This window comes from Patella vulgata, chromosome 6 (assembly GCF_932274485.2).
Source record: "Patella vulgata chromosome 6, xgPatVulg1.2, whole genome shotgun sequence".
Taxonomy (NCBI): Eukaryota; Metazoa; Mollusca; class Gastropoda; family Patellidae; genus Patella; species Patella vulgata.
Window position 1 is genome coordinate 48,996,745 of NC_065884.2, and position 25,038 is coordinate 49,021,782.

Genomic DNA, 25,038 nt, shown 5'->3' on the forward strand with positions numbered 1-25,038 from the left:
TGTGAAAGAAATTAGTGCTAAATACACAAGATTAAATGATACCCGGGTTACAGTGTTAGTGACTATAGTGAATAAATGGGGACATTTGAGTAGGACTATCGGATGGATACCAATACTCGATGGTCACAAGACAATTTATTCAATAATTTATCATTATATAACAGCTCTCATACTTTATATTATAATTTTAATTTCGTTGTTTTTGGTGAAATTCATTTAACATCTATTTATATTTGTTGCCCAGTCAAACAAACTGAAACTACGTACCGTTGAAACACTTTGATATCGTTGAGGAAAATATACTAATCACAAAGGACAACACTATATTCAAATTTAACAACATTGTTTTATGTTTCAGGTTATTGCTAAAGATACCAATGTTATGTTGGTAGCCCTTGCAGGAAAATGCCTAGCTGGTATTGCTAAAGGTCTTCGAAAAAAGTTTGCACCATATGCAGCTAATGTGAGAATAAATTAAATTTTAAAGTTTTTGGGGGTCACAGTCGACGAGTAAATGATTTTTTGCAGGGGTCACAGTCTATTAGTGGATGAAGGACTGCCTTGATTTGGTTATATGCTTTTCAAATGACATAAAATGTATTCTAATGACAATCACTATTTTATTACTTTCAATTTTATTCAGTAACTAACGAACTAATTGATGGAGATTTGCATTAGACATTATTTCTCAAAAATGATGATTTTACTTTGTATTGCTCAGTAAGATATTGAGAATATAGCTGAAAATTAAATTGCTGCTATTAGCTGTTCTTTAAAGTTTAAAATACAATGTTTATAATGTAGATCATATATTTTAAAAGAATGAAATATTTATTAAATATAGAGTATGTCAACTATAATAGATAAATTTAAAGAAAAGAAACCAACAGTAGTAGCAGCTTTAAGAGAAGCTAGTGATGCTGTGTATCTTACCGTAAGTATTTATCTTATATCTATAGAACACTTTAGCATAGTGTGGCTATCAGAATTCAAATAATTATATCCTGTGTTGGCCTAGAAGTTCATCGGGATGTTCTGGCATGGTTCCCCCTTGTCGGTGATGCAGCACAGTGACAACATATAGTTGTTCAGATTGAACAAAAAAAACGTCACGTGTACACATCGTCCTGCACGTAAAAGAACCCTTGGTACTTGGATTTCTATATAAAAGTAGGCTGTAGCGCAGCTTTCCAGGCAAAATTTCCTCAAAAATACTGTATGGTGTAGCCCAGTCGCAGCAGAAAAGTAGTATGTTAAACTTCATTTTTAAGTTTATTAATTTGATTAATTCCAGACTAATTTAGAGGTGATGACTGAAGATGCTGTGGCTGCATTAGAAAATAAAAATCCACAAATTCGAGCTGAGACAGCATTATTACTAGGTCGTTGTTTCTGTAGATGTACTCAATCTAGTCTACCCAAAAAGATGTTAAAAATATTTTGCACCAGTTTACTAAAGGTAAAATAACTATCTTTCTATTATTTAATAAACTTTTAGACTTTGCTGAAATATAGAAAATTTGTTGGAAGCTGTTTATGGGGTTTGACATTTAGTTAGTTCATGTTGTTTCACAGAGTTTGTAAGTTAATGTTGCATGTGCTCTATGTAATTGCTGGGACGGACAGGAAAATTAATGATGTGGGGGAATTTATTTTGAAATTATTTTAGACAGTAAAACCTATGTACAATTTTGTTTACTGTTCGTTTACACACATTCAAAATTTATTGTTCGATTGTATACAAAAAAAAAAAACGGGGTCCCATGTACACTTTGGTGTTAACGTAAAAAAAAATTAAAAAAACCCTTGACAATTGAAATTCGGTATAAGAGTAAGCAGCAGCTCCACTGTCTGGGCAAAATCTCCATCCCTCATAGCATACTGCATGGTGTATGCCCATCTTCATTAGCCCAGTCGGTGCATAAAAGTAGGATGTTAAACCCTAATTCATTTCTGTATATGCCTTTCTATTGTTATTGAATTTTATAAAGATAGGAAATAATAAGTAATTGTATTTCCAGACTGTAAATGATACTACAGGGGAAGTGAGAGAAGCATCATTTCAAGCATTAGGTACAGCTATGAAAGTTGTCACAGAAAAAAATATAGCTCCTTTCCTAGTGGATATTGATCCTATTAAATTGACCAAGGTATTTATATTAATTCAGATTAATAATCAAATTGATGAAATAGATTTACTGTATTGCATCACATACACTATTGTTGGATCACTTGGAAAAATTCACAATTGAAAAAAAAATGTGTGCAAATATCACTTGCTTTTCTCCCATTACATGTAAAACTGTCTTCAACTGCAAAGTGAAAAAATAAAATTGAACAAAAATCATTAATTGCATATAAAATTTACTTTCTTCCAGATTCAAGAATGTTGTACTAATGCTGTACTGTTAAATGCTAAAGGTGAACCCCGAGGTGGAGGAGCAGCAGCTGCACCCAAAATGTCTGAACCAAAAGTTGTTAAACCCAATAGTGCTAAAGTTACCAAGGTATTATTTGTTACTAATGTTGGAAATAGAATTTCTAATAAAAATCTAAAATTCTGGTTTTATTAGTTGAAATCAAATATGACATCTTTGAATTGGGTTATGGTATTGAATTGAAAGTGATGAGACAGAATCTACACAGTTCAATTTTTTGTTTCAAAAGATTATGCTAAAGCTGGATAGTTTACATTCAAACTAAAAAAATTGAAGTGAAATGGACATTTTAAATTTCAAACTAAGTCAAATAGGTCTAGTAGTTATTTTATGGTAAAATAGATGTACGGAATACAAAATGGCATTGCCAAGAGAAAATGTTTGAAATTGCTTTTACAGAACATTTCAGATCCAATATTAATTCCACTATATTATTATATCTTTCAATGAAGCAGACGAGAAGATACAGGGTTTGTTTTAATACATCTGTGTATTTCTAGAAGCAGTGTGTTCATATTTTCATTTAAAGCTTAATGTTCACATATTGTATTGTGCCAGTGTTATAGATGTGTTATATGTATAAGGCTATTGAATTTAATATTAACTGGGTGGGGTCGAACACAATGTTTTGTAGAACCTCTCCCCTGTTCCCCCATCTACGAATTAATATGTATTTTATTCACACCTCCAGCAATAGAATTGTAAATAATAACAGAGCATTTTTTTCAAGATTTCCATAACCCAACCACCAAATCATTTTATAAAATGACGATCCCATGTACCCAGTTAATTTTAAATTGCCTTTGATATTGTGGTTTATTTGTTAGATATTTTACTGAAGAAAATATAGAATCCAGATAAGAAAAATCCAGCATTCTAGCTGTGTCATCAAAGATCTGGACATTGCAGTTATAAGAGAACAATTGCTGTAACTGATTTGTTAAGAAAGTACATAAATTTGAATTTTTGACATACAACATTTAGGCTAACAGAAATGACATCATCTCTGTGATCATTCAATTTCCTACCTGACTACTGGAAGTTCTGTATGTTAAATTTTGGATCAAGATTTTTAGTGGAATGAGATAAAGCAAAACTTTCTGTATTTTCTTTGGTAAAATATTGTAAGCATATACATGGTTTTCTTTCACATTTGTTTATTTATTTGTTGTGTTTTCAGCCTCCAGAATCTAAACCACCAGTACGTACTCTTTATGTTCTTTAGTTATTTTTGTAAAATATTCTATTGCAATCTGATTAAAACACAGATCCTATAGTTTATAGTTCAAAATTTCATTTAACTTGTCTTTACTACACTTTTATCTGGAAGAGTTGTTATCATAATCATTGACGTATTCAGAATGATGTGAGCTATTAGCCAATGAAACGGTCGGTTACGGCAAGCTTTAGGCGTGATTGGCATGGAACTGTGGGTAATCCACTAGTAACACATCAATGCTGATTGGTTAATCAAATGTCTGACGTCATAGGGTCAAAAGCCGCTCGTATGACCTCTTACCCGACCTATCGCTACAACCGGCCAGATCTTCATGTAGTGTAGGCCATCGAAAGTATAAAAAAAACGAAACGAAATATAGATGTGTTTTAATGAGATTGATTATATTGTGTATCTCACAAATGAAATCTGTGGATCACTGACAGCAATTTAGTTATTGTGCTTATATGTGTTCACTGCCATACAGTTATTTTTTTATTATTCTTGAATCCTTATAGATGTTGGCACATCTAATTAACAAGCCTATCTGAAACCATCATTAGCAACTCATGTACCCCCCTTTTTTTAACTTCCAATACCAGCTCTGTTGGACTGAACAGAACAGCATTTTATGTGCCAAATAACGATGGTTAACAATGGTTTGATTTACTGTGTAGAATTTACAGCAAAATTAACCTGGAACAAAATTCATTCTAAACCGACTAAAATGTATTTATTTAAACAGGAAGTAGGAAAAAGCAGGTGAAACAAACTATAGGATTAGCCAGTAGACTATAAGCAGTCAAAATTAGACAGGAATTATACTTATTGATACATCATGTAGATTTATCAAATGCTAATGGGTCACCTATTTTATGTTATAATGCACTTATGTAATGTTGTTTTGTATTTTCACTAGTCTGACACCGGCTCTAAACCTGCTTCTAAACCTAGTGCTGTAAGTAACACATAGTAGATATAACCTTTATTTATACACACGTCCACTAGCACTTACTCATGTATTTCTAAATTCTATGATAGTTGTTAATTCTAGAACTAAGATAAAGCTTATTTCCTCCATCTTCAATAATTGAAACATTTGAAATGAAATGACATGGGGGATTTAAATGACAATACAGAGATCATTTCTACGATAGATGCGTTATGAAGATTTAAAAAAACGGAAGTGACGAACGCAAAAGGAAAACACAAGTTATCCTTCTATATAACTGACTGGAGTGACAAGTGATAACATATACACTGGCGAATTTCTGCCCACTAATAATTCCTTCAAAGACCAAAAGTTGTTATATGAGACTGTGGAAGGATATCTGACAATTCAAAAAATGAATTGACTGTCACTAGATAAGAGAAAATGAAAGTGTTTTGAGTCCGCGTGCTTAGTCCTGTTGAGTGGATATTCAACCCCCTGTCCACTTCTTTCTGATAAAAGTTTACAGATAAATTTCACATGCAATTCTTAATAAAAGATATATATAATAATATTATCTACAGGGAGGTAAAAAGAAAGCACCAGTTAAAGGTAAAGGAAAGAAAGGTGGAAGTAAAGAAGAAGTTATTGAAAATGCATTATCTGTAAGTTTTATGTGTAGTTCTATTTTAAAGTAATTGATACAGCAAAGAGTACATACTGTCTACTATCAATTTTGTGCTCTGGTTTTAATGCTTGATAGTTATGGTGCGGGCACTGAAGGTGTGTGCTTACCCTCCAAGGGCACGCTCAAGATGATTTAGAAACTTATTATGCAGTCTGTCAAGATACCATATTTTGGTGAAGTGGGTGGATTTTTCTAATACATTGATATAGTAATAGTATAGGATTTAAGACAGGATCGTGCACCTTAGAAATACAATTTACAAAGCACAAGAAAAATAAATTAATTTATCTTTGTAAACTCCTTAACTAACAGGTGGTATCAGATGCTAGATGTATATATTGCTGCTCGCCAAAAAATAAAATTGTTCCATCTGGTTTACTTCAGTTTAAATACAAAATCTATCTAGGCTTTTAATGCTGTTCTGTGGGTTTTAAATCTGTAATATTGGGGAAGCATTACCAGCATGATAAATTAGATATTTTTCGGCTTCGTTTAGCGTTATCTCTGTGAGGTTTGTACCAAATCTTGGTGAGATATTCTAATATACAAGCCCTCTCAATACCAATACAAAATGCAGTGTCTTCAAAGGGGAACACAGTGACAGCTACTCATTTGAAGGAGACAGAAATTATCTCCAATGTGTGTTTGAATCTAACCTGGTATTTTTTTAAGAGTAATATTGAGAGAAATATTTGATATTGACCTGAGCCCTGTTTCAAAAAACTTCAATCTCCTTAAAATGGTCTTACTCTTTAACTAAATTTCATCCTAACTTAAGATAGATGAGTTTCACAAAACGATTATAAGCATTTTAGATAAAATCCACTAAAAAAATAATATTGTAAGTTAAAATTGTATCTTAACTTAAAATAGTAGCGTTTCACTAAACTATTTTAGGGACAATTTTAACTAAAATTAATTTTAACTTAAGACAGCCATCAGCCTCTCCTAACTTAAAATCACGACATTAACAAACATTGATTAGGGCTGCATTGTTAGATATATTGTGACATATAGATAGATTTGGAATAATGATAATAATAATATTGCCAATGGCCTGGGTCACATAATTTTAACATCCCATCATTCACAAAAAAAAATCTCAATCAATTTCTTTTCATAGCATGTGAAATACAGCTACAACCCACCCGTTTATTTTATTGTAAGGCTATTTAAGCAATTAGATGATGCCCCAAATTAGAACCCCAAGAACAAAAAACACCCAAAACCTCAGTAAACAAAACTCATTGTTATTGTTTTATATATTACCATATGAGTCAAGTATAAGTTATACTATTTTCAAATAATTAACAGACAGAAAAAAAAAAAATCTGAAGTCACTTCATATCTAATGTCATGGACAGAAAAGCACCCTGTCTTGTCTATAAAGAAATATCTTCGTGCAGGTCTACAATTGATTAAATTGGCCAATTTCTTGGTATTAGAATGCCTAGAGGCCTATAATATGCAAGGTATTTACTCATATGGTTTTGGGGTTGTGATGATTTGTAAAAGGATAAATCAATAATCTCAAATGTCTTTATTGAAAAATGTCATAGCCCTATTTGAAATTACATTTTAATATCATAAATTTACTATTATTTCTTAATCAAGGCTTACGTTAATACACAACGTAAATCAGAGAAGTTTTACGAGTCAAAGGTATTTTATCTTTTGGGGGGGGGGGGAATATTTTAATTTAGTAAGATACAGGGTGACCCCCCCAAAAAAACAACCAATAAAATTTTTATTTGGGAATGCTCACTGGGCTGGGGGAGCACTAGTCTGCAGGTGCACTAGTCCGCCACTATAAAAAATACTATAAATATGGATATCAAAAAACCCATTATTGACATGCATTATTTCCATTGAAACCTGCGAGTAAATCAAATGCCACCATCACAATAGCGGCAGGCAAGTTCAAGGCCAACCCATCGATACATTTCGAAACGAATAATACGTAATAAACTCATTTATTTCATCTCTATCTACGACTGTCTGAACATATGCAAACATTCCTACAGCGTATGAAACTCTCCCCATTGGTATTGTAATCGTTAGTTCAAGCTGTCAACAGATTTCAGTTCCGAAGTGCCCTCACTGGAAATGTGCACTGCATGGGTGCAAGCAATTTTAACTAAGATCTATTAAAATTGCATTTTAAGTTACAATCGATCTTTGTGAAACACATAAAATTTAAAATTTCATTTTGATTTTAGTTAAAAAATCTATTTTGCTTAGCTTAAGTTTTTGTGAAACAGGGCCCTGTTCTGATAATATGAAGTGTGTGTATTTATAGGATGAAGCTGTAGAAGAGAAAGCAGCCAGTTTATTACCAGGAGATACACTAACTAGTTTAACTAGTTCTAACTGGAAAGAAAGATTAGCTGGAATGGAGAAATTCACACAGGTTTCAATAATTTCTATTCTTTAGCTACTATATTGAATCAATAATCACCTTTGTCTATACTATAAGCATATTGTTTAAATTGAAGCTCTTAATCTTAATGGTTCAAACCTGAAAAATAAAACGAATAGGGAGAGCAGTGTGTATATCTGCCATGCTTTTTGAGAGGATAACCACACTTTGCTGATATGTTGGTCATCAAACTATTAGTTTTTATTCCCCAAAAAATAATTTTCTATGTGTTGGGTAAATGTTTGATATTTGCTTAACATACTGGCACCAGATAATGTTTACGACAAAAATACACATATTAAGCAATTTACCCCCCAAAAGAACTCTTATCAAATGAGTAGTCATCAAGTAGAAGTGTTAGTTTAATTTCACTGACTTCAGATTTTCAGTAGTTTAATAAAGAAGAAATAAAATGGTTTTGTATTACACAGATACATTCAGCTGAATTGGGCACATTCTCTCCTGAGAAGGCAGCATACTTATGAAATTCATTTGTTTTGTTGATATTTTGTTTGATATTTATAGGTTGTAAAAGGTTTATGTAAAGATGATATACCATGTCAAGTGTGTGTACGAGTTGTTGATAGAAAACCGGGTCTTAAAGATACAAACTTTCAGGTAAGAAACACCACCTTATACTTTGATTTCAATGCTGACATGGTACCAGCAACCAACATCAAAATTGTGATCATGAGCATCTCTGAAAAAAGCAAATCCTGTACCAGCCAAAGCTTTTGTTTAAGCCAATATTTGTTACTGATTGTTGCATTTTTTCGATAAAGCCCTATTAATTGATTGATAATTTAATGTATGCTTTAAGCATCCAAATTGAATATTGTTTGAAAACATAGTCATGTAGACAATAACCAGAAATTACAAGTTGTCTGAATCCTGATAAATAATCAGCATTGCATTGTTATTGTTCAGGTTTTAAAGCTTAGATTAGAGTTAATAGCACATTTGGCTAAGAATGCTGCGTTTAGTAAAAGATCAGCAGAGTTTTGTTTATCAGAGATAGTAGATAAAATTGGGGATGTAAAAAATGGTGGAGCAGCACAAGAAGCTTTGAGTTGTATAGCTGAAGCTATCGGTATAGATTTTGTTAGCCAGGAGGTGAGTTGTAAATTAAACTATCTGTCATCAAGACTGAATTTAACACCTGTACTTAGGCTCACCAGAAAACATTGTTTGTGTGTAAATTGGATATTTCATTTAAACGAAATATCGATCTGTATTTTAATCAGATTGGTCTAGAGAATGCAAACAGTTATTAAGTTATATTTATAGCACAGTAATTAAAAAAAAATCTAGCTTCTAACACTAAATAAACAACCTATGATCATTTTCTTACAGGTTGTAAGTTTAGCTTTCATACAGAAAAATCCTAAAAATCAGTCTGAAGCTCTAAACTGGTTGGCATTGTCAATAAAAGAATTTGGATTTAAGTAAGTAGTAAGACTATTTCTCACACTGAAATTATGTTGCACTTTGATATTTGTGTATTGATTCCAATAAACATAAATGAAGAAAATAATGGTAGTCAAACTGAAAAGACTGCAAGATTTGTTTTGAGGTTTCATCAAAAGAAGTGTGGCGATGGGGGTGGGGTGGATGGTATTCCATTTATCTTTTCCATCTTTTAAAGAAAAAATGTTTTAAATTTTTTTTGTAGGATAAATATTAAACCAATGCTAGAAACCATCAAGAAAGCTTTTGCTGCTACTAATCCCGTAAGTTTTATGGTCTTATGACAATTTATTTGTATGAAGTTTTTGTAATAGTAAAATTTATGTAATTTTGTGTGGAAAGCGCTAAATCTAGAAAGATGATTGGATTGATCCACTCTTGACAAATAAGTATACAATATTTATGTGAGGAATTTTAATAGTTTCTGTTCTTAATCTTCAAAACTATCATTGATCTTAATTTAATATAATTACAGGCTGTACGAACTTCTGCTATAACTCTATGTGGTGTTATCTACATGTATATGGGACCTACACTACGTGTGTTTTTTGAAAGTGAAAAGCCAGCTCTACTGCAACAGATAGATGCAGAATTTGAAAAGGTTAAAGATCAGAAGCCTACTCCACCTACCAGAGGTTCAACACCAGCAGCTGATGGTGGTGAAGATGAAGAAGAAGTTGAGGAAGTAGCAGATATACCTGTACAAGACCTTGTACCTAGAGTTGATATCATGTAAGTAATATCTGTGTAAGATCTATTACTTAATCATGATATCATATAAGTAATACCTTAGATCTAATATCTAGAAATGATATTTGAATAATACCTCTGCCAGATTAATTGTGCCAAAAACCAATATAACATCTAGAACTAATGTCATGATATTAATACCAATGCAATATCGAATGGATATTGTGCGAGTACTACCAGTACAATTTAATACTCGTGCAATTTGTAATAAGAGAAAAGTTGTTGTACATACCTTAAATGGATATGCAAGTAATTAATGTCAGGACAAATTCTTGTACTGTAGTTAAATTCTATATGCAAGTATCACAAAACAACTAAAACCATGGCAATGTTTATGATCTTCTGATAAAAAATAATGTTGTGGTTACTATGACCTCTTCTCATTGATATTACAGTGAAAAGATAACTCCTGAGTTATTAGAAGAGATGTCGGATAAAAATTGGAAGGTTCGTGGTGAAGCCTTGTCTAAAGTGACAGCCATATTGAATGAGGCTAAGTTTATAACACCTAATATAGGAACTCTTCCTGATGCTCTGAAACTGAGATTAGCAGATTCTAACAAGATTATGGTGAGTTTAGACTAGACATTCAGATTATGTAATACTAATTATAGATTTGGTCTGTATTTTAATTTCAATGAAATGATATATCATTCCATGTTCTGATCTAACTAGTTCTGTATCTATGTCAGTAACAATTGCCAGGGCTCACTCAAATATTAAATCCAAATCGTTTTGAAGGCTATTGGAACTGACTAGTGTTTGTTTTTATATCAATTATAATTAATGGAATTTCTTGTCAGTAAATGGACAGTGATTAAAGACAAAGACAAGCTGAAATTGGTCACTCCTCAGCTTGGCTAGTTTCTTCGACAGTGAAGTCAAGTTTGATACAATCTGATTAAAATACAGATCTATATTTCGTTTCGTTTTTTTATACTTTCGATGGCCTACATGAAGATCTGACAAGTTATAGCGATAGGTCACGTCATGGGTCAACGGACCGACTTTTGACCCTATGACGTCAAAGATTTGATTAACCAATCAGCATTGATGTTACTAGTGGATTACCCACAGTTCCGTGCAAAACACGGATAAAGCTTGCCAAAACAGACCGTTTCATTGGCTTAACCATGACACCATTCAGAACATGAGTTAAAATAACAACTCTTCCAGATCCTAGTGTAGTAAAGACAAATAAAACGAAATTTTGAACTTTAAAAACGAAACGAAATAGGATCTGTATTTTAACCAGATTGAGTTTGATATATATTTTTACGGCTTGAAGTATTTCCTTGGGATTAAATTGTTTACAGAGATATTTCAAACTCACTTTTGATAGATAAGTTAGTTGTAAAAATATGTTTTTATTCCAAATATATCACCAAGTCACATAGTTTGTATGTAGAAAGGCATCTTTAAAGGTATAATATTTTTAATTCTAGGTTAATACAACTATTGGTATATGTCAAGCATTAGGTACAGCTATGGGTCCACATTGTAAAAATCATGTTCGTGTAATAGGACCAGGTTTAATAGGCTGTTTAGCCGATGCTAAGGTAAGTTATTGGCCCCTTTGTAAGATCATCATTCATACTTAAACATAATGTAAAAGCTAAATCAGCCTATTGCAAGTCTCTCTTTGGGCCATAAATGTTATATAAGTTATTAATTAGACCATAATCCATGTCACATCAGATTGCTCCGATTTTAAGTAGATTAGATAGGTTCGGCCATATGATGATTTAATTTAAAAATGGTTTGAAAACTGTTAATTTTAGTACATAGTATAATATTTCTTTTCAGCCACAAGTGAGAACAGCAGCAACTAATGCACTCAATGTTTGGGTAGAACATACAACATTGACACCATTAGTAGAATGTGAAGCTTTAAGTGATTCACTGAAGATTGAGAACCCTAACTTGCGTACTGAGGTAAAGTCTCCCTATCTTCGTGAGATGTTCGGTTTTTCATAATGTATATTTTGAGAAAAAAATTTTGTGCATGTTTAATCTCTTACTCACAAAAGAACAGAAATGACTTAAAGTAGCTTAGTTTACACAATATCATCCAAAGTCTTCAACATGAATTATTGGTCAATTTAAATCAACATTGATGTTGTTATCTTACCGGGAAAGGATGGGCTTCTGATATCCAACGTTTAAGACAAAATAAACATTTTACCATTGGTACACGAATCGTGTACCATAATGCGTTTCAGAGCCATTTGTAACATCGGTGTAGACTGGAATAACCAGACGCTAGAAATTGCAATTCGATTGAGACTTCTGGCATATTTGCCAAACATAACTAATTAGAAATTACAGTAAAAACTGAAATGATTGAATGTAAATCAGATTATATACATTCATATTACATTATTATATGCGTTGCTGCCTATTTGAGTCAATTTCTAGGTCCCAAATATTAGCTATTTAGCTCCTTTAACTGCTGTGGTTATAATCTTGCATTAGGAGAGCGTAAAGCTTTTCTGATAAAAAGTTACCTAGACCTATACAGTTATTTTAGCATACAGGTATTTCAGCTTAATTTAAAACCAAGTACAAAACTAACCTTACCCATGTTCATTTAATTCATATGAACGAATGACTATGCAGTTGTTTTAACAAATATCTTTTTAATGATTGTAGCTTTTATCATGGTTGTCAGAAAAACTGCCATCTCACCGAATACTACCAACAGAAATCCGACAATGTATACCTCATGTTTTAAACTGTCTAGAAGATAGAAATGGTGATGTAAGGAAAAAGGCTCAGGAGTCTTTGGTGCCTTTTATGATTCACACAGGTTACGACAGTTTCCTCAAAGCCTCTTCTAAATTGAAGGTAGGTTTTTAAGAATAATGTTCTAATAAAGAGTACATGACTTTCATTTTGGTCGAATGGCTGTCTTTAATGAATGAAATCTGTTGGTTAGGTATGCAAGAAAAGGAGGCGGTTTTGTTACATCTGTACTGAAATTTGCAGGTGTGAAAATGTATGGAAATGCTGAACTTTTGAGTTGTTTAAGAAATTAAATTGATGGTTGTTCTATGAAGGAGAGAATATTGCTAGGGATGAAATGTCAAGATACACTTCCTTGTCAGCTTGCAGGCCTGACACCTGCCAAATATAAACTGGATTTGAAAATCTTGGAATGGTCAGATCTAAAACATTTTAGTGAGAGTCCCTCTCCCTAACCACATTACTACCATAGCTATTAAGTTGTAAATTAAAATAGAGTAAATATATTTTTAGCCAGCATCTAAAGATCAGATAATGGCTATATTAGAGAAGGCTCGGGCTAACCTACCAGCTAAAGCACCTAAAAGTAAGAAGCCAACAGCTGCTGCACAACCAGTACAATCAGCCCCATCATCTAGATTTGATGATTATGATGACGACGATGAACCACCTCCACCTAAAGAAAAGAAAGAAGCTGCTGCTTCTAAAAAAACGGTTACCAAAGGAAAAGCTAAGGTATTTTATTATAGTTCACAATATCATTCAGAAGAAATATTGTCAGTAAGTAGATTATTTTGTCTAGATTTGAAAACTCTGAGAAATACAAATCTAGTTTTAGCTGTGAATTAAATGACGGATTTAATCATTAAACATACATGGTTATATCTAATTGTTGACTGTATCTGTAGACCTATAATTTTGAATGTAGACCAACTAGCATGCCACAGAACAAAAAATGCAAAATCCAGTGAAAAGTTGACAATTTTTGATATGCTATATTAGGTGATATGCTATCTCAGAAACAATATGTTACCTAACCCTGACTTGTCTATAGCTAGATCGTGTTCTATTTTGGTTTGGGTTCTGTAAATGAGTATGAGACCATTCTTATATCGTCTTTCAATGATGTTGTATGTATTGATATTGATGTTGTATGTATTTGTAGCATTTTTCAATAACTGATATCTTGAATTAGTTAACTTCTAAATAATAACAGTCTTGTTAGGGTTTAACCCCGAAGTATTTCCTTATTCTAGGCAGCACCGCCGCCATCTAGTAAAAAGAAAGTAGAAGAAGATACAAGTGATATAATGAATTTAACTGTACCTAAAGAACAAAGATTTAAAGAAGAGAGAAATCTTAAGGTATTTTAATTATTTATATTTCGCTTTTATGAAATTTAACTAAAGATACATTCCCACAAAAGTATTTATAGGACAAAAATGTAATGGGATCACTATGACAGTGTCCCTTTGTTGTCTGCTGGAGAGGGAATTGAAGTCTAATTTTGATAGATAAATTAGTCTGAATATGTTTTTTTAGTCCAAATCATTAAATCACAAAGTTTGTATGTGAAAAGACATTCTTTAATTGCAAAGCTCTTGCATAAAAGTTATGCCAGCTGGACATATTATGACTTTGTATCATTTATCTCATGGTATTTAATATGTATTCTTATGATGTATTAATTAATATAATAATCTATTTCTGGTATATTTTTAGGTGTTAAAATGGAATTTTACAGAAATTCGATCTGAAATAGTTGAACAATTAAATCTGCAGATGGAGAAGAACTTTAATAAAACCATTATGACACTTCTGTTCCATAAAGATTTTAAATCTCACATAAAAGCCATAGAACTTTTAATTAAGGTTTGTACTGTTAAATATACAGTTAATAACACAATTAGTTCTTATTGGTAATATACAAATGGTAAGAAAAAGGGCCTGACAAGGACAGCTTTCTAGTCTTGCGGATTTTATGAAAAACCAAGGTCCCGTGTATACATTGGTGTGCACGTAAAAGATCCCCCTGGCAGTTGGGATTTGAAATAAAAGTAGGCCATAGTGACGCTGCCTGGGCAAAATTTCCCTTATAGCACACTGCATGGCATATACCCGTCTACGTTAGCCCAAGGGGGGTCGGATGGCCGAATTGTTAGAGCGTGCGTGCTGTATCATACGGTCAGTCATTGAGTCAACTTGTAGGGTTTCGATTCCCCAGTTGTACGTGACAAGGAGTAGGGTCGCCTGTCCAACCTCGTGGGATTTCTCCGGGTCCTCCGGTTTCCTCCCACTGCTAAAGACCCCTACGCGCAAGCGAATTATTGAAATAAAATTGAACCATGTGTTAGTCCCGAAATGACCTAGTTTGTGTCGAGTGGATGTTAAACCACATTTCTCTCTCTCTCTCTCTCTCTCTCATTAACCCCATTGGAGCAGAACAGTAGGTCGTTAAACCCCATTTGATTTTATTTTTGTCCCCCGCCTTTCGAAGAAAGCAGGGGACTATTAAAATGGGTTCGTCCGTCTGTCTGTCTGTCTGTCTGTCCGTCTGTCTGTCCTTCTGTCTGTCCGTCTGTCTGTCCGTCACACTTTTTGGGACACAATAACTCTCTTCCTAATTGAGCTAGAATGTTCAAACTTGGTGTATGTGTTTATTAGGTCAATGCCTTGATGGAGTTCGAAGATGAGCATTTTCCGCTTAGGGTAAGCAGAGATAAGCAATTTGATTGGTTGATGCTTTGGGACACGATAACTCTCTTCCTAATTGGGCTAGAATGTTCAAACTTGGTGTATGTGTTGATTAGGTCAATGCCTTGATGGAGTTCGAAGATGAGCATTTTCCGCTTAGGGTAAGCAGAGATAAGCAATTTGATTGGTTGATGCTTTGGGACACGATAACTTTTAATTGAGCTAGAATGTTCAAACTTGGTGTATGTGTTTATTAGGTCAATGCCTTGATGGAGTTCGAAGATGAGCATTTTCCGCTTAGGGTAAACAGAGATAAGCAATTTGATTGGTTGATACTTTGGGGCACGATAACTCTCTTCCTAATTGAGCTAGAATGTTCAAACTTGGTGTATGTGTTGATTAGGTCAATGCCTTGATGGAGTTCGAAGATGAGCATTTTCAGCTTAGGGTAAGCAGAGATAAGCAATTTGATTGGTTGATGCTTTGGGACACGATAACTTTAGTTCTAATTAAGTGAGATTGATGAAACTTGGTGTATAGTTTCATTACAGTAATACCTTGACTAAGTTTGATAATGAGCATTTTCTGCTCAGGGTAAGCAGAGCGATACGCAATTTGATTGGTCGAGACTTTGGAAAACAATAACTCTCCTACTTTGATTGTCCCCCGCCTTTCGAAGAAAGCAGGGAACTATTAAAATGGGTTCGTCCGTCTGTCTGTTTGTCTGTCTGTCTGTCCGTTCCGCTTATGGTAAGCAGAGATAAACAATTTGATTGGTTGATCTTCGAATTGAGTAAATGTTCATGCTTATTGTCCCCCGCCTTTCGAAGAAAGCAGGGAACTATTAAAATGGGTTCGTCCGTCTGTCTGTTTGTCTGTCCGTTCCGCTTAGGGTAAGCAGAGATAAACAATTTGATTGGTTGATGCTTTGGGACACTATAACTTTAGTTCTAATTAAGTGAGAGTGATGAAACTTGGTGTATAGTTTCATTACAGTAATACCTTGACTAAGATCGATAATGAGCATTTTCTGCTCAGATTAAGCAGAGCGATAAGCAATTTGATTTGCTGAGACTTTGGAACACAATAACTCTCTAATTATTTTCCTATTTCGGCGGGGGACATCAGCCTCACTGTTGGCTTGTCATTTTACATTCATTATCATTGATTGGTGCATATAGTCAAACTACTGATAAAAATATATTTATTGCAAAAGACTATGAATAAAATACCTATTCAATATTAAATCAAAAAATGACACCGTGGCTTTTAAGATTTTCTTTTTTTTATTTGTGAGCTTACTAATCACTTTTAGTCTGCAATTTATCTGGCAAAAATTTCCCAGCCCCACACATAAACAAACAAAACCCCTCCACATGTACCCACAGAAATAAAAATTATCATATATGTTATTGACCTAATCGCAAAATGACTGAGGTATCGTGTAGATGAGATAGTATAACCCATTGTTTTACTTTCCTAAAAAATTAATTTGTGTTTTAATTGTTTTCTTCAAGGGACTGGACACCTTACCTGATGAAACAATAGGAAATTTAGATCTTATATTAAAATGGTTAACATTACGATTCTACGATACAAACCCCAGTATGTTGAACAAGGGATTATCTTATTTACAAGATTTATTTATGCAACTAGCAGATGCTGATTACCACCTACATGATATAGAGGCTGTCTCTTTTATACCATACTTAATTCTCAAGGTAAGTTTACATCAGGACTGGAACTAATGTTCATTCATAGCATATAGTGGTCTACATTTGTGCTGTAGGTCATAAACTATAACAGGTGGCATATTGTATGAGACCAGGAATAGGGCTTTCCTCCCACTGCTAAAGACCCCTACACACAAGCAAAATATTGAAATAATACTATAGTTAGCCCTAAAGTGACAGTTAGTGTTGAGTGGACGGTAAACCATATTTCTTTCGCTTATCTTCCCTATTCTGAAGACAGATTATCGATATAATATGTTTGTCCCAAAATGAGCTATTTAATGTTGAGTGCACATTAAACCCCATTTTTCTTTTCTGCATTTTAGATTAACCTCACATAGTCACAGATTGCTTATACATATTTTTTCGACAATTGTTTTTTTTTTTTTAATGTATTCCAGGTATTAATTCAAATTGATAATTGATCTTTTGTATTTCCAATGTGAAATGCCCAAAATTTAATTTCTTAAACCTTTAAGATGTTCCAAAAGGAAGTACCATTTTATAGGGTTATGTCTCATTGTTTTATTTGTTTTAAAAGTTGACTTATGTGTACAAAGAACTTGCCCTGAAGTGAAATGTATTTTTCTAATGTGCTACCCAGTATTTATGAAATAATGTCATTGACCTTCTGATGGAAATGTGTAATTCTTAAAATACTTTTGAGACTTGCCATGTATTTTTTAGGTTGGTGATTCTAAAGATAATGTGCGAAGAGATGTACGTAAAATATTCAAATTAATATGTCAAGTTTATCCTGCTAGTAAGATGTTCTCTCATCTTATTGATGGACTCAAGTCAAAAAACTCAAAACAAAGAGCTGGTACGTTTGTTATTGTTTGATTCAAAATAATAAATTTTTAAACATGTATTATAAAATGATTTAGGGTCAGTATTTAATAAACATACTTTAAACTTAAACGTAAACAGAATATTATTTGACAAAACGAAAGGCAGCCAAATAAAATTTTAAAATCTATCTTTTTTTGGCTTATTAACCAACATCTGCTTTGTTTCTGAACTGGACAGTGTTGTGGCTTCAGATTGTGGCATCTAACCTTCACTAAGTTGATAAAGAAAGTACCTAGTTGTTTAAGGGGGGTTGGATGGCTGAATGGTTAGCCTGCGCGCGCTCTATCATAAAGTCTGTCATTGAGTCGACTGGCGTGGTTTCGAATCCCCAGTTGTACGTGACAAGGAGTAGGGTCGCCTGTCCAACCTCATGGGTTTTCTCGGGGTCCTCCGGTTTCCTCCCACTGCTAAAGACCCCTATGCGCAAGCGAATTATTGAAATAAAATTAAACCATACGTTAGTCCCGAAATGACCTAGTTTGTGTCGAGTGGACGTTAAATACCATTTCTCTCTCTCTCTCTCTCACCTAGTTGTTTGGAAGGTATAAAAAAAAATGTTTATTCATGTACACATGTTTGTGCTTGACAGTAGGAGAAACATTACTGTCAAGGCAAAATTATACTACCCCTACCCTGCATTGTACACACAACCATTAAGATTAAAAAAAATACCATGTCTCAAAATGACCAATCTATTGTGAAATAAGCTTATTGCTTTGTGTGATTTTGTCTATTGTACAGAATGTTTAGAAGAATTAGGCTGTATCATTGAATCATATGGTATATCTATATGTCAACCATCACCATCCCAGGCATTAAAAGCAATTGCACAACAGATCAGTGATAGAGATAATTCTGTTCGTAATGCTGCTCTTAATACCATAGTTGCTGCATATCTTCTTATAGATGAACAAGTCTTTAAATATGTTGGAAACGTAAGTAACATACATATAAATACAGATTTTTGTGAGTCTCGTTTGGTTGTTTGTTTATATAACCTGATAAAGTTAGAAAGGGTATATAACAGTTAAAGTGAGACTTTTTTGTTGTCTTGAAATTCCCAAATTTAGGTAATTATGGAAACTGTGTCTGATCAGTTTTAGTGGTACATCTTTTGCTAACTTGAGAGATGGTGTTGGATTAAATACATGGTCTTTTTTAAATCAATCTTTTTAGTAGAAATAAATAGAAAAATATTTAAAATAGTTCAAAATAGAATAATATGATGGTCAATCAGCTTTAGAATCGCACATTTTGATTTTTAGTTAAATGAAAAGGAAATGAGTTACTTGCAAGAAAGGCTGAAGCGATCACAGAAATCTAAAGGACCCAAGATAAATGACGAAAGACCCCAATCAGCTCGACCTGCTGTAAAACCCCAACAACAACCGTGAGTATAATAATAAAATCAGATTCTGAAATGCCAGCTATATTAATTTCTTTTAAAGATGCATTATGTAAGATCTAGATAACTGACCATTTTTTGCTATAATACTAGTCTAAAAATAGATAATGGAAAATTCATATATTGAAAATTTCATTGAACTTACTTTATTCTGAGCAAAGTTTTGCCGGTTGGAAGATGAAGCACAGATTGTTTATTATTGTAGCAACGGTACTGTACTGGACATTTGAGACTGGGCATCGCTTCTCCATTTTTTAATTAAATCATTATATGACATTCATATTTTAATCCGTATAAATCTCTTCTAAAATAGCTATTACATGATGTATCTTTAACATTCTTTTTTTTTAAAGACAATTAAAATACTCAGTCAAGAAAGAAAATAAAAAATCAATTAAATGTCTTTGTAAGATCTGATTGAATAAATAGTCTGTCCTGTTGTATGTTAAGTGACTTAAGCTTAAATAAATACTTCATCTGCAATTTTATCAGCATGTACCCAATGATATAATGTTTATGGCATTAAATGGAAAATAATTCACTTATAATGGCCCGAGGTAGAGCGTCCCAAAAAAACTTAGTATTTTTTTTGTAGACTTACTAAATAATAGGAACCCCAGATTGTAGATTATTTAATATTAATAAATGGAATATTATTATATTATTAAAAATTTCATTTATATTATTAAAAATTTCATTATATTATTAAAAATTTCATTTATATTATTAAAAATTTCATTTATTAGTGTGGCAGCTCTTCAAAGACCACAGTCAGCCCAGCCTAAATCTAATACAAGAAAAGAGAACTATATAGATATTGACTGTGATATGAGTGAATTACCAGCACCTAGTCTTATAGAAGTTGATATAGATTATATGTATGATACATTACCACAACCTACAGTCAAGTTAGTATTACACATAATATTGACTCTTATATACAACTGAAGTAAAATCTGTCATGTCCACTATATATATACTGTTTTCTGGTCGCCATGGTGCTCAGTGAGTAAGATGTTGGCTCGCTAACCTAGAGGTCCTGTGTTTGATCCCTGCTTTGACTGAGAAAGTTCATTAGGATTTTCCGGTGTTGTTCCCCCTTGTCAATGGTGCTGGACGGAGGGCCTGGCAAGGGACAATGTATAGTCGTTTGGATGGGACGAAAAACCATGCTGTCCGGGCAAAATTTCCCTCATAGTCATAGCACACTGTATGGTGTATGCTCGTCTTCATTAGCCCAGTTGGAGCAGAACAGTAGGATGTTAAACCTCATTTCATTTTATACTGTTTTCTAAGAATATAATAACTGTAGCTGTAGGTCTGATTATCTGTTTTCTGGCAGGACTAAGGGCCTGGCAAGGATGAATCGAATGAAAAAACGGGGTCCAGTGTACCCATTATTGGCATGCCTGTTAAAGAACCCTTGACAGTTGTAATTCAAAATAGAGTAGTCCGTAGCGCCTATGCGGCACACTGTATGGTGTAAGCTCGTCTTGATTAGGCCAGTCTGCAGAAAAGTAGAACATAAACCTCATTTTTTGGGGGGTTGGATGGCTGAATGGTTAGCATGTGCACGCAGTATCATAAAGTCTGTCATTGAGTCAACTGGCGTGGTTTCGAATCCCCGGTTGTACATGACAAGGAGTAGGGTCGCCTGTCCAACCTCGTGGGTTTTCCCTGGGTCCTCCGGTTTCCTCCCACTGCTAAAGACCCCTACGCGCAAGCGAATTATTGAAATAAAAATTAAAACCATATGTTAGTCCTGAAATGACCTAGTTTGTGTCGAGTGGACGTTAAACCCCATCTCTCTCTCTCTCTCGCTCTCTGTTCTGAAATTAGTGAAATGATCTGGTTGTGTTGAGAAAAAGCTAACTAAACTTCGATTTTAGTACAAAAGATTAAAGATCAAATAGTTGGAATGAAAGTGCTTGATAGTTTTAGAAGAGAAGCATATTATTTGTTTTGTATAATTTCTGTTTCTATTCCAATTTTCAGACCGCGACCATTGTCAACAACTATAGGTTTTGTTATTTCACAAATAACTAATAAAAATATCAACACATGTATCCAGGCCTTAGCACAGGTAATTATTTTTTTAAGATTTCAGAACGATTTGTCCATATTTCAGTTTGATATCAATTTGGTACAAAAAAAGTTTCCAAAAGTTGTTTTCAGATAATGATTTGTAACCATCTCTGACTTAATGAGACACATAGCTTAAAAATGTACTTTTAAATTCTGTGTTTAAAGACCTTTTAATTAGTGTGTGATGTGCATATATCGTAGAAAATTCTGGAGATATTTAGCTTTGAAATTGAAGTGCGTGTACATCATGTTATTAATTTTAGAATAGGCTATTGAAAAATACTGAAACAAAACAATACTCATAGTAACAAACAGCAAATTTCATGGATTTCGGTTAAGTTTCCGACTTTGATTTTTGGGGAATTATTAATAATAACAAGGTCATTTTTCACGACAATATGCACTGGAAAACCCCCACTAAATTTGTGCTATATATCAAAAAGCCAAAGTTGGCCAAATAGGTGTTAAATTATTCTGATGTTCTTTAGTAAAAACACAATCCAAGGTCAATTACCCCTTTACACAAATATTTTATAATAAAATGGTATATTTAATTTTGTTGTATTTTAGATTGATGATGTATTAAAAGAAAGACCCGAGATATTAATAGATCATATAGATCAACTAGTCTTGTTATTATCTATGCAGTTTAAGATGGTGTACTCAACTTGTATGGGTGATGAGAATACATCTAGAGACGATATAATACGTTTATATAGATGTTTATTGTGTACACTATTAGCTGTAAGTAATATCAATCAACATTCAATTGATCGTCTAGAAAAGTATTTAATAGGCATTTTCACTGGTAGTGTTATATTCGGATCTTTAGATCCTTGGGTGTTAAACTAAACTTGGGGGTGAAAATGAAAAACAACCATTCTCCATGTTATAATTCCAATCTCTATCCTTATTGTTATTGTTCAAAAAGGTTGAAGAACTACAAAATAAGGGAGATAACTTGTATCTTCTTTAGAGGTAAGGTTTCAGACAACAGTGATGTTCAATATACCACTCACTATATGACATAGAAATCCAACAATGACTCTTTGAAACAAGATAAGTTTGATTCTAATTGATTGAGAGTGATGCAACTTGATGCATAGTTTTATTACGTTAATATCTTGACTAAGTTCAGCTCCTGTAAGACATTTTGATAAGTTGATACTTTATAAAAAGATAATAATGCAGATAATTGATGAGTGTCATCTATTTAATTTTGGACATTAGCTTTACTATTGTTTTGTTACACCGGGATGGGTGGGTGGCTGCATGCGCATTGCATCATAAGGTCTGTCATTGAACCAAGTGGCATGCTTTCAATTCACCACTTGTACGTGACAAGGAGTACGGTCGCCTGTTCAACTCATGGGTTTTCTCTGGGTTCTCCAGTTTCCTCCCACAGTGAATTAATGAAATAAAATTGAACCATATGTTAGTCCTGAAATGAACTAGTTTGTGTTGAGTGGATGTTAAACCCCATTTCTCTCTTTTGTTTTGTTACACTTGCTTTAAGATACACACTTAAATTACATGTATGACAACTGTCATATGTTTCTCAAATACTTTTTATTCGATATCTTTCTGGTTTTACCTGTATGATAAAACCCAGATGGCTATTCAATATGCCGTGAAAAAATAAAGAAATATATATTTGTCAACAAATTGTCATCCTGGGTGTTTGCTGATCTTTTTACTAAATGTGATTGTGTAATACTTTATAATGTTGTTTATTGGTTGGTATTTGTCCTGTATACTAACATTGCTATTTTTCAGACTTTCCAACATGAAGAGTGTGCTAAGAAAACATCTAAAGATATATTAAAGGATATATTGAATAGTTTGGTGACTATATTATTAGATAATAGATTAATGGATTTAGATGAAGGACCACAAGTTGTACGCAGCGTTAATGTAACAGTTATTAAGATTGTAGAAAATGCTGATTTCACAAATATCATGAGGTAAATATTTAACAGGAATCGTAGGATGTGAATTGCACCAAGATTTTCACAAACATTAATAATAATATCTGAATCATTGAAGATCTATTGCAAATTGTTGACCTAAAAAGGGTAACAAATATTATGAAAACTGATATGGCAACATTCAGGAAAGGTAATTCCTAGTCATTTCAGAAAGCTGTTTGCTATCAAATCATCTTCGGAAGAAGATTTGTTTACATTGTCATCCGCCAAATCATACTATAAGCGGATTCTTGCAAAAATAGGCTAATTTTTAAACAGGCATTAAACTACTATTCTCTCCTCTCTCAAAACATGACGATTTACAATCTACTTACATGTTAATCAATGTTTTATGAATCCCCAAGAGATTATATTTTTGAAAACGTGATTTTTCGTGGCAGCTGTCATGTCAGATCGATTAAAATGGTTATTACACCAATCATGATCTAAATATTGATTTGTTTATTTTGTATTGATAGAATTATGGAGAAGTATATCTTTCTGTAATCTTAGAATTTGATAGTTCAAGATGGTAGTTGACTTTCAAACATAATCATAGTTCTAGTGAAAAGAATTTTACTTTTAGGATTTCTATGTTTATTAAAAATAAAATATTTATTTTATTTCAGTGCTTTAATTAGTCTGTTACAAGATTGTGCTGGTAGTGATATCTGTACACCTAAATTCCTTGAACTTATCATGAAGGTATTGCTTATATTTATATCAAAAGGTCATTGTGATGACCTTGATCTATTACACTATTAATTTCAGCCCCTTATATAAACAGAAGCTTCAGTAACATGTGTATCTTCTTACTTTGTATGAACGATAGCTGTTGTCACCTTTTAGCAAAGCAACATACCCTCTTGGACCCATGTTCAAATTTATATGATTTAAAATGTGTCTATCAAGATTTCAAGTATCTCTTAAACATGCATTATGTAAGAGCTAAATCTGCCTATTGCAGGTCTTTCTTAAGGCCTGAAATGTTTTCTAAAGTATTAATTAGACATTAATTAACTGATCCAGGCCTTAATCAACTCTCGATGGCATCAGATTTCTCCGATATTAAATAGATTAGAATGGTTCAGCGATACTTTGATTTAATCAAATATGGAGGGCCGAGACTTGGCTTCGATCAACCAGTACGGTGGTTGAAATTATTGCACACGTCTGTCAAACCTTCAAAGGCTAATATCTTCGCTTGCAATAGAGTAATTTGAATGAAATTTTCAAATTATTCATTTTACATCATCTACTTTCAAACTATTATAGCAAGAATGGCTAGTTCTTTATCTAAATCTTACATAATGTATCTTTAAGATATTTATTAGGCAAAACTTCAGCTTATATAATTTTCCCCACTAAATTTGAGTTTGTTTTCCAATCCGTGGTTGAATATTTAGGGCTTCGTCAATGAATAGTTGTTGTTGTTGTTTATTACAAATTTAATATCCAATACATTAAAATATGAAATTATTGACAGGTTGATTTAATTAAATTATTTACATTTAAAGGCGTAATATATATATATAAAAAAAGAAAATGGGTAAAACACAAAATATAATACTTCTTGTATATCAAAAAATCACATTAAAACAGTTTTTATACGCCCAGGGTTTTGGCCAAACAAACAACGTCAACAAGA

General features: G+C 33.0%; 1 protein-coding gene across 1 annotated transcript in view; it reads left to right on the top strand.

The window, feature by feature from the left end:
* Positions 1–25,038, top strand: part of LOC126824360 (cytoskeleton-associated protein 5-A) — a 49,602-nt gene that overhangs the window by 19,224 nt on the left and 5,340 nt on the right. The window contains exons 10-39 of the mRNA XM_056101804.1: positions 359–463; positions 845–934; positions 1,295–1,459; positions 2,022–2,150; positions 2,379–2,507; positions 3,619–3,639; positions 4,574–4,612; positions 5,170–5,250; positions 7,573–7,683; positions 8,218–8,310; positions 8,620–8,805; positions 9,046–9,137; positions 9,365–9,422; positions 9,635–9,891; positions 10,305–10,479; positions 11,355–11,468; positions 11,716–11,844; positions 12,562–12,756; positions 13,168–13,389; positions 13,911–14,018; positions 14,377–14,526; positions 16,866–17,069; positions 17,769–17,904; positions 18,675–18,868; positions 19,199–19,323; positions 20,085–20,246; positions 21,334–21,421; positions 21,994–22,167; positions 23,200–23,387; positions 24,020–24,095. Of these exons, the coding sequence (XP_055957779.1) occupies positions 359–463; positions 845–934; positions 1,295–1,459; positions 2,022–2,150; positions 2,379–2,507; positions 3,619–3,639; positions 4,574–4,612; positions 5,170–5,250; positions 7,573–7,683; positions 8,218–8,310; positions 8,620–8,805; positions 9,046–9,137; positions 9,365–9,422; positions 9,635–9,891; positions 10,305–10,479; positions 11,355–11,468; positions 11,716–11,844; positions 12,562–12,756; positions 13,168–13,389; positions 13,911–14,018; positions 14,377–14,526; positions 16,866–17,069; positions 17,769–17,904; positions 18,675–18,868; positions 19,199–19,323; positions 20,085–20,246; positions 21,334–21,421; positions 21,994–22,167; positions 23,200–23,387; positions 24,020–24,095 (3,996 nt within the window). The remainder of the gene's footprint in view (positions 1–358; positions 464–844; positions 935–1,294; positions 1,460–2,021; positions 2,151–2,378; positions 2,508–3,618; positions 3,640–4,573; positions 4,613–5,169; positions 5,251–7,572; positions 7,684–8,217; positions 8,311–8,619; positions 8,806–9,045; positions 9,138–9,364; positions 9,423–9,634; positions 9,892–10,304; positions 10,480–11,354; positions 11,469–11,715; positions 11,845–12,561; positions 12,757–13,167; positions 13,390–13,910; positions 14,019–14,376; positions 14,527–16,865; positions 17,070–17,768; positions 17,905–18,674; positions 18,869–19,198; positions 19,324–20,084; positions 20,247–21,333; positions 21,422–21,993; positions 22,168–23,199; positions 23,388–24,019; positions 24,096–25,038) is intronic.